This window comes from Panthera leo, chromosome B4, assembly GCF_018350215.1.
Source record: "Panthera leo isolate Ple1 chromosome B4, P.leo_Ple1_pat1.1, whole genome shotgun sequence".
Classification (NCBI taxonomy): domain Eukaryota; kingdom Metazoa; phylum Chordata; class Mammalia; order Carnivora; family Felidae; genus Panthera; species Panthera leo.
Window position 1 is genome coordinate 83,211,095 of NC_056685.1, and position 13,355 is coordinate 83,224,449.

A 13,355-nucleotide genomic window follows, 5' to 3' on the forward strand; every position below is an offset into this window, starting at 1 on the left:
GCAGAAACGGATAAGATTATTTCCATTCTATGTGTGATTAACCCCATTTTATAGATTAGGAAACTGAGGTCTGGTTCCAAGTTTAAGTAACACGCTCAACATCACAAACCTAGTTAGTAATAGAACTAGAACTCAAACCCAAGTCTTTTTAACCCAACTCCAGTGTTCTCTCTTCTAAAACCATACTTTTCTGACACAGCCCCACAGTCCTAGTCCTTAGGCTCAGTACCAATGTTTTAAAGTCTTTGGTTCATTAGAAAGTTCTGTGAGTTTCTTTTCCCAGCTCATAGTCACCCACCTACCTTACTTGGTAGTAAATACTAAATATGTAAAGGAGGTCTGCAGTAAGCTGACTATGGGCAGCACTAAAGAGGGGCAGGGTCTAAACAGGGATGTTAAAGGAAGAGTTGGCTCCCAGAGTTGGATGACCAGGTGCACTGTTTTCCTGCCTGTTGCTACCATCTGGATGTCCTCACTTGGGAATGGGCTGTGAAGGGTGAATTTGGCAGCAGCCAGCTCTAGTCTAACCCCTTACCCTGTGCTGGACCCCCAGGCCGGGGGAACTGTGTGAGGACAGGAAGGGGACTGAGTCCTGTGCAGACATTGCTGAGGCTGGTGACAGGAGAGGGTGCTGGAGACTGGGTAGGAGATGTGACAGGGCTGCTGCTCATTTGTGTGTTGGCCTGTAGGAGAGAGGAGCACACATTATATACACACCAAACATCCTCTGGATATACCTATGGCTTAAAATTCACCTCACTCAGAAAGCGTCCCTTGCAGAACTCTGCCAAAGCCCGGCTGCTCCTTTCAACAGCCCCCTTCGTCCCTAATTAATACCTATTATTTTAATATCCACCTTTGACACAGTGTTTTAAGTACTGTCTTAGCATTTTCAAGTATGTGTCCCTTAGCTCTTAGGCTCCTTGAAAGAAGAGGCTCTCCTCTCTTTCTTATGACTCTCCCAGAAGAGCACCCAGGGACAGACATGTACAAGAGGCTGCTCAGTCAATGGCAAAGATTATTCCCGGAGAAGAATGTGGTCACCTCCTTGCCAAGACAACATTGGTTTGTAGGACTCACCTGGGGGCTACTGTCAGGATTGTACAGGTCTCCAGGCTTCTGCCCACGCTGGTCCATGCTGTAATATTTACAGTGACTCCACTGGACCATGGATGGGTTCTGGGGGGGCTGGGGTCCATTAGGGACGTTCAGCTGCATGACCACCACGCCTGGTCCAGAAGGTGACACTCCTGAGTGGCAGGAAGAAAGGGGCTAGTTGTGAATTCAAACTATATTCTGACCTTCCAAGTAACCCTGAGTGTGAAAGCCAGTAAACAAATCTACCCACTTTGCCTCAGGGTCACTTAAAATGTGTCTTGCCAGGAATCTGAGATAGTTGCTAATTTAGTTTCTGACTCCCTTCTCCCTGAACCAGTGAAGTCTTAGTAGAAGAGACCTGAGTCCCAGATGCCAATGCTCTCCTGGCCTTCACCCGGTGAGGGGTACTTTGGTATGCTTGGCAGAAAACTACTCCATTCTGTCAAAGTTGGGTATTACCAAATGTCCAGGTCAGATTGCTCAAATGTCTGGGCAGGGTACAGGTCCCAGTCTGGGGCCTGGGCCAGGGCTGCAGGCACGTGCAGGTTTTCTGGTAATGGCTGAAGATAGGTCGGTGATCTCTGGTTGCTCTGGAGAAGATGAGTGCACACAGCTTCACTAAGTCAGGCCAGGAAGCACTTCTTGGGCAAGGGTGAGTGAATTAGGAATGGCATGGAGCTGTAGGTCATATTCGGTAAATGACGAACAATTCAAGGTGCGGAGGCACAGCGGTTATGCAGGAGAAGCGGGAGATGAGATTGTTTATGCATTCACTCAACATTTATTGAATATTTACTGTGTGCCAGGTCCTATGCTGGGCACTGGGTGTACAACAAACAAAAGTGGTCCTTGCCCTTAATGGAATGGACAGTCTAGCAGGGAGTCAGATAGTAAGCAAACAGCTGGCGTCCAAGTTTGAAGCACGTTCTAGTAAGGGTCTTTATCATGTAGGTGTTAGGAACAGAACTTCAGAGAGCTAACTCAAGTGGCTGGCTGTACAGTGGCTTAAGGGAGGGAGGGGCCAGCAGCAGGATGAAGACTTAGAAAGCTACTAAAAAATAGCGAGGAGGTCCTGAATTAGACCAGTGGCTGCAAGGAAGAGTGGGAGGGTCAGACCCTCCGAAGCTTTTGCTGACAGGTTCAGGTGACTGACCGGATGTGATCCTGAAGTTTTAGCACAGACAACCAGGGGTAGCCTTACCCTCTGCTGGAGAAGCAAAGAGCTCAGTGTGGAAGAACATTAAGTCCTGAATCTTGCTCATGGTGAAAAGCAAGGTAAGGGATCAGGGAGAAGCAGTTTGAATGACAGTCCCTGCTGGGAGGGATGGGCAGGAGTTCTGCTTCCCCACAGGGGATTGTGCAGCCTGAGAGTTTGCTCTTGACCTCTCAGGCTCTATGTGTGTTGCGGGACAGGTTGAGTTCATGTGTGTGCGGTGGTAGAGAAATGGGACTGGAGGCTGCCAGCTTGAAAACCTGCTGCAGTGCTGCCGTTTTCATGCCTCGGTGCTCTTAGGCTGCCACTGCTGCCGCTGTCACGTTGCTTCCTGTGACGGGAAATGTTGCAGCCTCTGCCCTGGGCACCAGTCATGCTGGGAACTGAGCACAATTGCTTTTCTCGGGTAGCATCGGTCAAAGGGAAGGAAAAGAAGCGGCGGGAGGCCTGAGAGCAGCTCAGGAGACGCAGCATCTGTTGAACCCTATTCTCCAGTCAATTTGTGGCCCCCCACCCTCTGGGGTTCATCTAATCAGAGAGCACAAATACTCAGAGCGACAGGCTCGCCTCTCCCCATCCTCTGCCACAGGGGACAGGGTATTCATCAGCGTGGCTTGTAGGAGGGCCACCAGAAAATCGAATAGCTGTGGAGTGTCATGCATTTAACAACTCCCCCCGTACTGTAGTTGCTCTGGGCATTTTTTTCCCCATCCTAAGAGCCCCACCTGCTCCAACATCCTCTACCAACAAAATTGCAATTGACCTTATTCAAACACCTCATTGCTACCTGAGGGGGCCAACACAAAAATAATCACATTTGCAGCTTTCTAGAAGGCAGCTCATAATCTGAGCCTAGTGCCTCAGGCCAGGAAAGGGTGGGGGACATGTGAGTGTGCAGGGTGTGGGCATAAGCAAGGCGGAAGATCTTTCTAATACCAACATGTAGCCATAAGGAGCTATTAGAGGGCTCAAGGGGAGGGGGAAAGAGAACAAAGCCCTCATATATTTTCTCTGATCCCAACAAAAACAAAGGCAGGGTTCTCGGTTGGTGGCAGCCTTGGTCCTCCCCACACTGAGTCCTCCCCCGCTGGCCTGAAGCATTGTTCCTTCACTCAGCCGGGACGCAGAGCACTGCGCTGATGAGCTGATTTTTATGCTTCTCTTCCTCAAGCCAAAAGCAGGTAGCATCCGTTACAGCTGAACTGTCGCTACTTTTTAAATGGATGTGACAATAAAAAAAGAGAATGAAAAAGAAAGGAAGAAAGAAAAAAAGAGAGAAAACCACCCTATTGCCCAGTGACAACACTTCCAGATAATCAGGGGAGGGCTGAAGTGGGAAGGGGGAGAAGGGGGTTGAATAAGGAAATCAATTTCAGCCTGAAAGCTCTGAAAGGAGAGGGGACGTGTGAATGGCTTTTTAAGTGGCATCATTAAACCTGGGCAGAAAGGTCGATTGGGCAGAGCAAACCGCATAAATACAAACAGATGACATTTATGTCTGGCAGAATTGGTTTTTGTTTAGTTGTTTTGGTTTTTTTTTTAGTCACTGAGGTAGAAGACTCATAAGACTTCTTCCTTTTGCCACCAAGAATCAAATCTATGGAAAGGAATGGCCAGAGAAATAATATCCACAGGCATCTTTCCCATATTACAGGATAGAATCCAACAATATCTTGGTTTTTTCCCCCTCTTTTGGTGAAGGGGAGGAATATCTTCAGGGAGTGGGAGAGAAAGGAGTTAGTCCCAGCTTTGGAAACCCCTCAGCTACAAAATGAGCCAGTAAGTATGTGAGAGGCTATTTCTGTATATACCTCACTCTGGCCATGGTGCTGTGTCACTGTGAGTTGGGAGTCTGTGTGTGTACATCATTGCCATTTCATGTCTGTGTGCATCTTCTGCAGACAAGCACCTCTGTAGAAACCTCAAGGGACCTGCGGACCATCATTTTAGTAGGAAGAAAAGTGTTTCCTGGGGTTATAATGCTATCCAATATCATAGTGGAAGAATTAAGGTCCAGGCCTGGGGGTAAACTGGGCAACCACAAAAATGTATTAATAAACCAGAACAGTTGTTCCAAGAACAGCCAATCTTAATCCCTGCCTTTATTTTTGGAAAAGTGACCATGTTGCTACATGGGAGAAAGGCGGGTGACTGTCCTTTGAAGGTGACATAGCAGCCCTTGTGGGCTATGCTGGCCTTCTATCTTCCTAGTAAGAGGTAAACTGGAAAGGAAGGAAGAAGCAGCACTTGTTTCTTTTCTTCCACCTCCTCTTATATTTCCGTGAGTAGAGACTGAAGACTTTTAAAATCGATGATGTGGTGCCTATGGGTTTCTTACGTGACATGGATGGAACAGGAGGGGGGCGGTCCCATCATCTAGGAAGAGTACAAAGGATCAGAGAAGCCTCGAATCAATTAATCAGGATAGTTTGGAAGAAAGGACATATAACAGGAACTTCCAAAGTAAGGAAACTAGATGATGAAGAGGGCTTCCTCCATTTCTATTGATTTGGGAAGAGTCCAGATGATCTCCTTCCAATCCCAGCCCAGACCTCTGGTGCTGCCAATTTTCAGAACAACAGCTGTTCCGGTTTGCTTAACCTAGCACTAAGTCCAGAGCAGGTAGTGAAAAACTCTTCTCACTTGGTTTGTTTCAGATTCCAAGACAGATTCATCTGAAGGTGAAGAGACACACCCACAGAGACCCAATACATATACTGATATACCACGAAGGATTCACATAAAAATGCACATACAAGTATAACTATTTGCACATACACACACTTGTTTTAACAAACAAGAGAAAATGCCCTGCAGTAGTAAGCACCACCAGAGGCTACAGCGGTTCTTGGAGCTGATTTCTACAATTTCCATATCCTGCTGGGAATTTCAAGGTCAAGTGCCCCCGGTGGACACTTAGGAGAAACAGCTACAGACCAGGAATGTAATAAAGGGTAAAGGCTGTTGAATTTAAAACCTCTCAGCCTGTGAGAAAGCCACGTTTGGTCTGGATGAAGGCAGAAGTCACTGCTCCTTGAAGGTAAGAAGAATTGATCCTGTCTTATGAGCAAGATTAATTCTGGAATTCACTCCACAGCATCTAACTAAGAGTGCGAAAACTCTTATGTGAAAATCTTATTTCTAAAATGGGAAAAACTGTCAAAATGCTTCCCTCTCACCAGAAGAGGGCACTCTGATATCCCACAACAGAGCAGAATGGGGATGGTTGGAGGCTACATTAAGATCTCCTCCCCACTAGAACCCCTGAAGCTGCTTTAACTGCAGGGTAATGCGGTGTCAGGGTCAGGTAAAAGGGAAACAAACAAGGGTAGCTGTACTTGGTCTGCTGGGAGAGTTCTTGGCAGAGGCAGAAAGAGACAGGCTGCATGGCATAAGCCTATTCACCTGATAGCTGTCCCTTCAAAGAAGGCCTTTAGCTGTTTAACACGATATTCATTTATTTCCCACTGGAGGGAAAGGAATAGAGTACAGAGACCTGTTGAAAGTGTGATATTGAGGATGCAGCATGGGTTACGAAAAGGCAAAAGACCCTAGTTCAAGGTCTACGATTGTGACCTCAGGCAAGTCATTTATCCTCTTTGAGTCTTAAATTTCCTCTTCACAAGGTTCTGGTGAGAATTAAAATGACACAATGTATGTGAGCACAAATGAAAAGCAGCTAAACAAATCTAAGATAGGACTTAAAAAGCATTTTATCAGCTTCCTCACACTCACAACCAAAAAGTAAAGCTGTCTATAGGAAGAGTGAGTGCAGGAGACAGAGGTAAGCACTTTGTGTCTCAAAGGCACGTGAGTGGTGAGTGTAATGTTGGTTTCGGAGGGAAGGAAAAAAAGAAAGAAAAAAAAAACCCCACAAGGAACCCAATAAAGTATGTGGCTTCCCAGGGATAGGATGGGGCAAACAACCTCATCTCTCACGAGGTCAACTTTAGCACTCCTGGAAAAACACCAGTCAGGACTCTGGTCTTTTCTTGTGATGGTGTTACAGCTGGGGACAGAGCCAATCCAGGAACTCTCCCACCCTTCCCAGCTCTAGAGCACAAGTCTTTCAGCAGCGTTTGCTCTTGCCAGTACCCAAGACCCTCTAATTCTTTATTCTCTTACCTGAGTACTGCTGTGGCATCTGTGGTGGACTGCAGGGAGAGGGAGACTGAGGCATCTGGTACTGCTCAGAGCCGGGAGGCTGCAGAAACCCTACAGAAGGGCTGGGGGATGAAGAGAGTAGGGTTAAAGTGGCGGAGGGAGGAACACAGCTCCTGGCAACCAGCTGCTGCTTCCCAGGCCTCCCCTGTGGGAAGCAGAGGCAGCTTCCAGCCATTCCCAGACCAATTTGCCATGCAATTTCTAAAATCACTCATCAGTTCAAAGTTAATTATATATATTTGTACTTGATCATCTTTCAATTAGGAAGCTGCTAATCAGTGCTACAGATGGAATGTTAGTGACACATGCTCTTCCCAACAGTGTGGAAACACCAGACATATCCACGTGCACACATGCGCGCGCGCGCGCGCACACACACACACACACACACACACACATTCTGAGAAACACTAAGTACCAAAAACAGACACACAGTGCTAGAGAGGGATGGGCAAAAAAGAACTAAGGAGATGTGTGATTTAGGATGTTTACATAACAGCAGAGTTACCTAAAGACAAGTGGGGAAAAAACCTTCACAAACTCAAGATAAGGTGGAGACATACATACAAAAAGTAGTGAACATATACACTGAGAGAAATACACAGAAATACATATAGGTCCAGACCTGACTTCTAGTCCCAGCTCTACTTCTAACTAGCTGGTTGACTTTGAGTAAGTTTCTTAACCTCCCTGGCTGGAATTTCCTCATTTATAAAAGAAGGGAGAAAAGGAAATCAAGAGGAGTGGATTAAATATTTCTAAGGTGTCTTCTACCTCTAAAATTCTATAAGGTATGACCTATACTAAGATATATATAAATAGATACACCATCTGAGATTCATCCACGGATATAGAGTTACGTAGAAAAATTTACATATATATACTCCAATTTGCATCTTTTAATGTTTTTTTTTTTTTTTTTTTTTTTTTTTTTTTTTGAGAGAGAGAGAGAGAGAATGTGCACATGCAGGGGAGGGGCAGAGAGAGAGGGGCAGGGGGAGAGAGCAGGCTATGCACTGTCAGCGCACAGCCCCACTCGAGGCTTGATCTCACGAACCATGAAATCCTGACCTCAGCTGAGATCAAGAGTCAGCTGGGCTCAACCGAATGAGCCACCAAGATGCCCCCAAATTGCTTCTTTTAATGATGAGCAATCTCTATCGTATAGTTCTAAATCCCACCGATTAGAAAAAACAAAAAATGGGGGACATGATGAAGCCTCTGTCTTTGAAGCAGGAATTTTTTTCTGCTGATGAGCTCTTATTCACATGTCAAGTCAAAAACGAGACAAGGAGAATGAATTTCCTCATATTCTACCTGCTTTAGGGCACACTGGAATCTCTACCCTTGCCCTTCTTTCTTAGGTCAGTGGAAATAGCTGCTGGTCTATGGCAGATGGGCCCTGACTCTCTGGGAGTCCTCACCTAGTACCGTTCTGCTGAGCCGGTGGGATCATGCTGTAGTACACTGGTACGCCCCCTGCTGGGAGTGCCCCTTGCACAGATTGGCTCGCAGGGACCAGCATGGGCTGCTGGAAAGGCGGCTGGACCACATTCTGCGAGTCATTACCCACTGGGACCTGGGTAGAGATGAGAAGAGAATGACCACTTGTACTCCTAATGAGTTCATCCAGACAATGGCCAAATAAATCATCACTAGACTAGGACACTAACTTCCTTCCCTACCTTTAGAGACTCCTCCTACTCACCTCATCTGCCTAAAGAAAATACATACAGAGCTATCTCCCTTTGGGCATCTGATGCAGAGAAAGGAGCCTGATTTCCTTTAGATCTTACTTTTCTGGGCCATATACTCATTTGCATGGCTGTATAAAGACCAAACAATTTAAGTAAAGACTCTTCTCAGAATCTTTGGGCTTTCTCTCAGAGGAAAAACACCTACAAATTCTAAGGGGAAAGTGAACAGTATTTTAGTGTTGGGGTTGTCACACTGGCTAACGTGGGAGACTGTCTTCCTTTTCCTCATCCCAAGGACTGGGTGATCTTTCCCAGTACAGAATGTACCCACTTGGTAAGAAGGCAGTGGAGTGTACTGAACCACCAGGCCTTGCATCTGGCCCCCCATGCTGCTCCTCTGGTTGCTGAGCAGGCCCTGGTTCTGTGGCTGCTGGACCCCAATCATGCCTTGGTAAGCCGCCTGCTGCTGGTTAGGCATCATGGGCTGTAAACCTAGGGATGGGCAAGACATAGAAGACATTAGCTTAGCATGGTCTCAACAATGTTTAGGAGGTCACATTCTCTCAGTAATTTCCCTTTTCCTGTCTATTTTACCTTTTCTTTTTCTGAAGATCCTGGGTTCCTCCTGGGACTAATCATTCCTGCTGTTCTTTTTTTTTTTTTTTTTTTTTTTTTTTTAAACAAGGAAGGTACTACTCTCTTTCCCAGTCTCTGCCCTTCCCCTATTCACTGCCTTCTTACGCCAGCAGTTCCTCTTACCAGGCTGCTGGGATGGCTGAGGCAGCTGTTGACCACGTTGGGGGCTGTAGGCCACCGGGTGAGAGAGAGGTCGATATTGCTGGTTGGAGTTAGGATACTGTCCAGGGGGATAGTAAGAAACCTGGATCTATGGTGAGAGGAAACAGATATGTGAGAGGGGCCCTTACATTCAGCCCCAACATCCCAATTATGAAATACATCAGGGTAAATAGCCAGAAATCTGTAGAGATATTTGGACCTGCAATCGCAGAATTCATATACCAGTATGAAACAGAACTGGAAGGATTTATGTTATAGAGAAAGACGACCTTCCGACTAGAAAGACAACTCTCAAGTGCAAGGTGAGGTAATGGAAGTGGGGATAGGTACGCCCTCGGCTCTGTCTAAACTAGAGGAAGGAAGAAGGATCGTAATCGTGGACAAACTCAATTAGTGATTTTAGCTGGGAGCCCATGCTGCTCACCTGTTGAGGGGGCTGCATGTAGCCCTGGGGCGGCAGGACTTGCTGAGTAGGAGGCGCATGGCTAGAGGGGGAATAGTTGGACGTGGGGAGGGGCTGTCCTGTAGAAGCCATGATGAAGCTAGTCTGCTGAGGGTGCTGGGAGATAAGCTGGGGCTGGAACAGAGCTGAGGATGGGTCAGCTGCTTCAGTAGAACCTTGACGGCTAAGGCTCATTTGTCCAAAGGGGTTGCTGAGGTCATCTGCCTGTTGAGAGAGCAAGGGAGACTCAAGGACTGAGGTCATATCAAGCCCCAAGTCTTTGGCTTCAACACAAAAACAGACAGACAGACAGCTATAGCAACCCTCTCTACAGCCTTCCTTCCTTACACCAATTTGGGACACTCCTGCCTCCATGCCCTAGGAGGTGCTTTTTAGCCCTAAGCTTCTGTCATGTGGTGTTTTAAATTGCTATGAACTGGGGGTGCCCGGCTGGCCCAGTCGGTGAAACGTGCAACTTTTGATCTTGGGGGTGTGAGCTCAAGCCCAACATAGGGTGGAGAGATTACTTAAAAATAAAATCTTAAAAAAAATTGCTATGAACTGAACAGCTGTGTAAAGCCCAACTCCAGAACCGGACTCCTTACCACATAACAATGGCCACGGTGACTCTGATCTTTATTAGAATTGGTCCTAGAGGGATGGGAGCAACAATACAACTTTCTATATATATAAAAACAGGACAAACTAATGGGTTAACAAGAAAAAGATTGTAAGTCCTTCTTTTCCTGTCTTCCAGTCTCCAACCATACAAAAGGCCCTATACTGCCATAAATCCTGTTTTTATAATAAAGGACCTAGATAAGTAACACCTCGAATGGATTAGGGATGGTTAGGTTCTCGTGGCTCCCCAGCTTTGCCTATGCAGCAAAAGGACTGGTGGGCTCCCCCTCCTGCTGCTTATCTCCTTACTCCCTCCTCTTGAGGTCATTTCCACCTCTGTTCGCTGACACTTGCCTAGAGTTCTCCTGCCCTTCAGGAACTACTTCCAATTCTCACCTCTGAAAGGAGGCCAGGCTGAGTGGCCAAGGTGAAGGGCAAGGAGGCTGACAGGCTAGTCTGTAATTGCCTCCTCGCTCAGCCTTCTTCTCTAAGCAGCAAGAGGGATGGTGTTCTGCCTCTCACTTGTATGATGATAGGTTAGAATTTGTTAGCTTCCTCGTTCCTTCTGCTTCCCGGACGGTAGTTGACACACACACACACACGCACACACACACGCAGAGCAGGACTTCTTTTGAAAGAGGAACTGGTAGAAAGAAAAGGCAATGCTTTCCCGTGGTTTCACTTAATTTTCAGGAATCTGATCTTCAAGTTAGCTGTTCTGCTACCTTAGTGAGCAGGAATAGATGATAAGAGGACTGGATTGCAGATAATTTTGAGGTCTACATTCCAAAACTTTTCAGAATGGAGATATAGGCAGAAGGAAAGAGGGGATTCTAGTGAAAAATTAGAAGGGGTGTGGGGTGCCTGGGAGGCTCAGTTGATTGAGCAGTTGACTTTTGGTTTCACCTCAGGTCATGATCTCACGGTTCATGATTTCAAGCGCTGCATCAGGCTCTGTGCTGACACAGTGCACAGCCTGCTTGGGATTCTCTGTCTCCCTCTTTCTTGGCCCTTCTCCCACTTGCTCTTGATCTCTCTCTCAAAATAAATAAATAAACATTAAAAAAACCAAAAACCAGACAGGTGTGGTTAACACAAAATTAAAAATAATCAGGGCTCTGATAACCATGATAAAAGTTATCAACTATGGGGCAGGCGCCTGGGTGGTTCAGTCGGTTAAACACAGAGGACTCTTGATTTCGGCTCAGGTCATGATCTCAAGGTCATGGGACTGTGCCCCAAGTCAGGCTCCTCGCAGAGCATGGAGCCTGCTTGGGGTTCTCTCTCTCTGCCCCTCCCCTGCTCATACTTTCTTTCTCTCTCAAAATAAACAAACATTAAAAAAAAAGATGTTAAGTTTAAAAAAAAAGTTATCAACTATGAGGTGGATCAGGTCTTCACAGGATTTGTAGCTAGGGTACAAACAATTTAAACAGCATGTGCTATGCTGTGGAAATGGCGCCTTTTTTTTTTTTTTAAATATAAAATAACACAGTAACATAGGGGAACATTTTAAGTTTGGACCGATGATACCAAACAAATCTGCAGTTGTGTTTTTACCTTCAAAGGAAATGACAGAAAACCATCCTATATGGGATAAACTGGGTTCTTCAGACATATCCAGGGAGGAGGAGGGATGAAAGATGCACACAGTAGAAAGACAAGGAGCCCAGGTTAGAGCAATATCCAATTCTGTACCTCTCCCGAGACTCAGGGGAACCAGTGCTCCTCTCTGTCTTACATTTAGGCATCTTTTGATGCCACAAGTGCTGGGATGCGGCCACCAGAATGGAACATAGCTCAGCCTATGCTGGCCCTTTGCTCAAGAAGATATGCCTTTTAACATGGCCCTCCAAAAAGTACAGCTGCTTTGTCCCAGACGGACCCACAGACATACCACACATGGACACGACAAAAAGGGGAAAGGAGTTTATACCATGTTGTACTGCTGGGGCGGAGAGACTGGCAGAAGGACTTGGGGACAGGAGCCTGGAGAGAACTGAACAGGCTGCGGAGAGGGCTGCAGAGCTGGGACTGGCTGTGGACCAGCAGAGAGGCATGTGGAACAGGGAAGAGAAAAGGGAAGTGCAGGGAGAGGCAGGGGGAGGGAGGGCAGAGGTGGGGAGGGAAAGGGGAGGAACAACAAGGTTAATCATAAAAAAATGTCACATGAAGAGCAAGTCTGCTGAGCAGACTGGAGACCAAGCCCAGGACAGCCTGTGGCTTTCGCATCCGCATCGACGACAGATACGCAATCTCTCCTATCAGGAGAGGCCTGCTGCAGTGCATACTCCACCCATTAGCTACTCAGAACTCTGCAGTCGTTGAGAGCAATCTTAGGACTCTCAGAGGCGGTGTGTCTGCTGCCTGATTCCAAACACGGCTTTTCCCAGAGCATTTTTTCTGAACATACGATCCCTGGGGAGCACGACCATAACCCTCCTTGAATGCCCACTTGAGAAGGGATTCCTGCTTTTGTAGGAGGGGTCATCCAAGGTCTGGCTCAGCTTTCCCGGCCACACTCCTGATTTCACACCACAGCTCTCCTGGAGGAAGAGCTCATTCACAAGGATCGTCTCCCTCCCAAGGGTACAGAAGGAAATAAGAGCCAGTTTATGCCCAGTTCCAGCTACTTCCTCCTGCTCCATGATTGTTCTGTGCTCCTCCAGGCTGTGAGGGCAGTATGAAAAATGCCCCCATAAGCAAACAGGGAGGGATGTGGAATAAAATATAAATAGCCTTGCTTTAGATTTTGTTCCTTTAGTCCCTTCACTAGCCTCAAGCAGGAGGATTTGTTTATTAGGAACATGATGTGTTCTAAACCAACTAATGGGGAGTTATTTTTTTTCTCTCTTCTTCCCCTCCAGCCATTTCAATCACTTCTTCTGGAGAATCGGTTCTCTAGCTGTAGCCCCTGGTGGTAGATGAGGTGGGAGAAAAGGAGAGAGGCTACGAAGAGAGGGGGAAATAACATTTTATACGTTGTCTCATTTACATACATATCTCATTACAGACTCACAGTAATCCACAGGGAGACAGGATCGCTTGTATTTGCAGTTAAGGTAGTAAGGCTCAGAGAAATTCAGTCACACGTCCAGGATCACACATCTAATGTGGCAGAGCTGGGATGGGAACCTAGTTCTGCCTGACATATTCTTCCCACTCCACTCTTAACAGTAGGGAGCGGGTGAAGGAAGAAGTTAAACAGATTTACACATTGTTTTGTTTGTATGATTCTCCTCCCTCCTTCCAAATTTAGAGTATTAAGAGGTATCAGGGACCAAGGTGTCAATATCGTCTTTTGCCATATACCTCCTGGAGA

General features: G+C 46.6%; 1 protein-coding gene and 1 long non-coding RNA gene across 33 annotated transcripts in view; one reads left to right on the plus strand and one right to left on the minus strand.

Moving 5' to 3' along the window:
- LOC122224733 overlaps positions 1-13,355 on the plus strand; it is a 67,584-nt gene that overhangs the window by 12,749 nt on the left and 41,480 nt on the right. For all 4 annotated transcript variants that reach the window (XR_006204904.1, XR_006204903.1, XR_006204906.1 and 1 more), the window contains one exon: positions 4,969-5,351. This is a non-coding gene — a long non-coding RNA (uncharacterized LOC122224733). The remainder of the gene's footprint in view (positions 1-4,968; positions 5,352-13,355) is intronic.
- R3HDM2 (R3H domain containing 2) overlaps positions 1-13,355 on the minus strand; it is a 162,208-nt gene that overhangs the window by 5,672 nt on the left and 143,181 nt on the right. For 21 of the 29 annotated variants that reach the window (XM_042946946.1, XM_042946941.1, XM_042946944.1 and 18 more), the window contains 8 exons: positions 11,970-12,071; positions 9,395-9,637; positions 8,932-9,058; positions 8,504-8,664; positions 7,900-8,054; positions 6,437-6,537; positions 1,081-1,250; positions 536-683 (listed from right to left, as the gene is read on the minus strand). In XM_042946946.1, coding sequence (XP_042802880.1) covers positions 536-683; positions 1,081-1,250; positions 6,437-6,537; positions 7,900-8,054; positions 8,504-8,664; positions 8,932-9,058; positions 9,395-9,637; positions 11,970-12,071 — 1,207 coding nt within the window. The remainder of the gene's footprint in view (positions 1-535; positions 684-1,080; positions 1,251-6,436; positions 6,538-7,899; positions 8,055-8,503; positions 8,665-8,931; positions 9,059-9,394; positions 9,638-11,969; positions 12,072-13,355) is intronic. The other 8 variants (XM_042946945.1, XM_042946963.1, XM_042946965.1 and 5 more) reach the window with 1 other exon arrangement.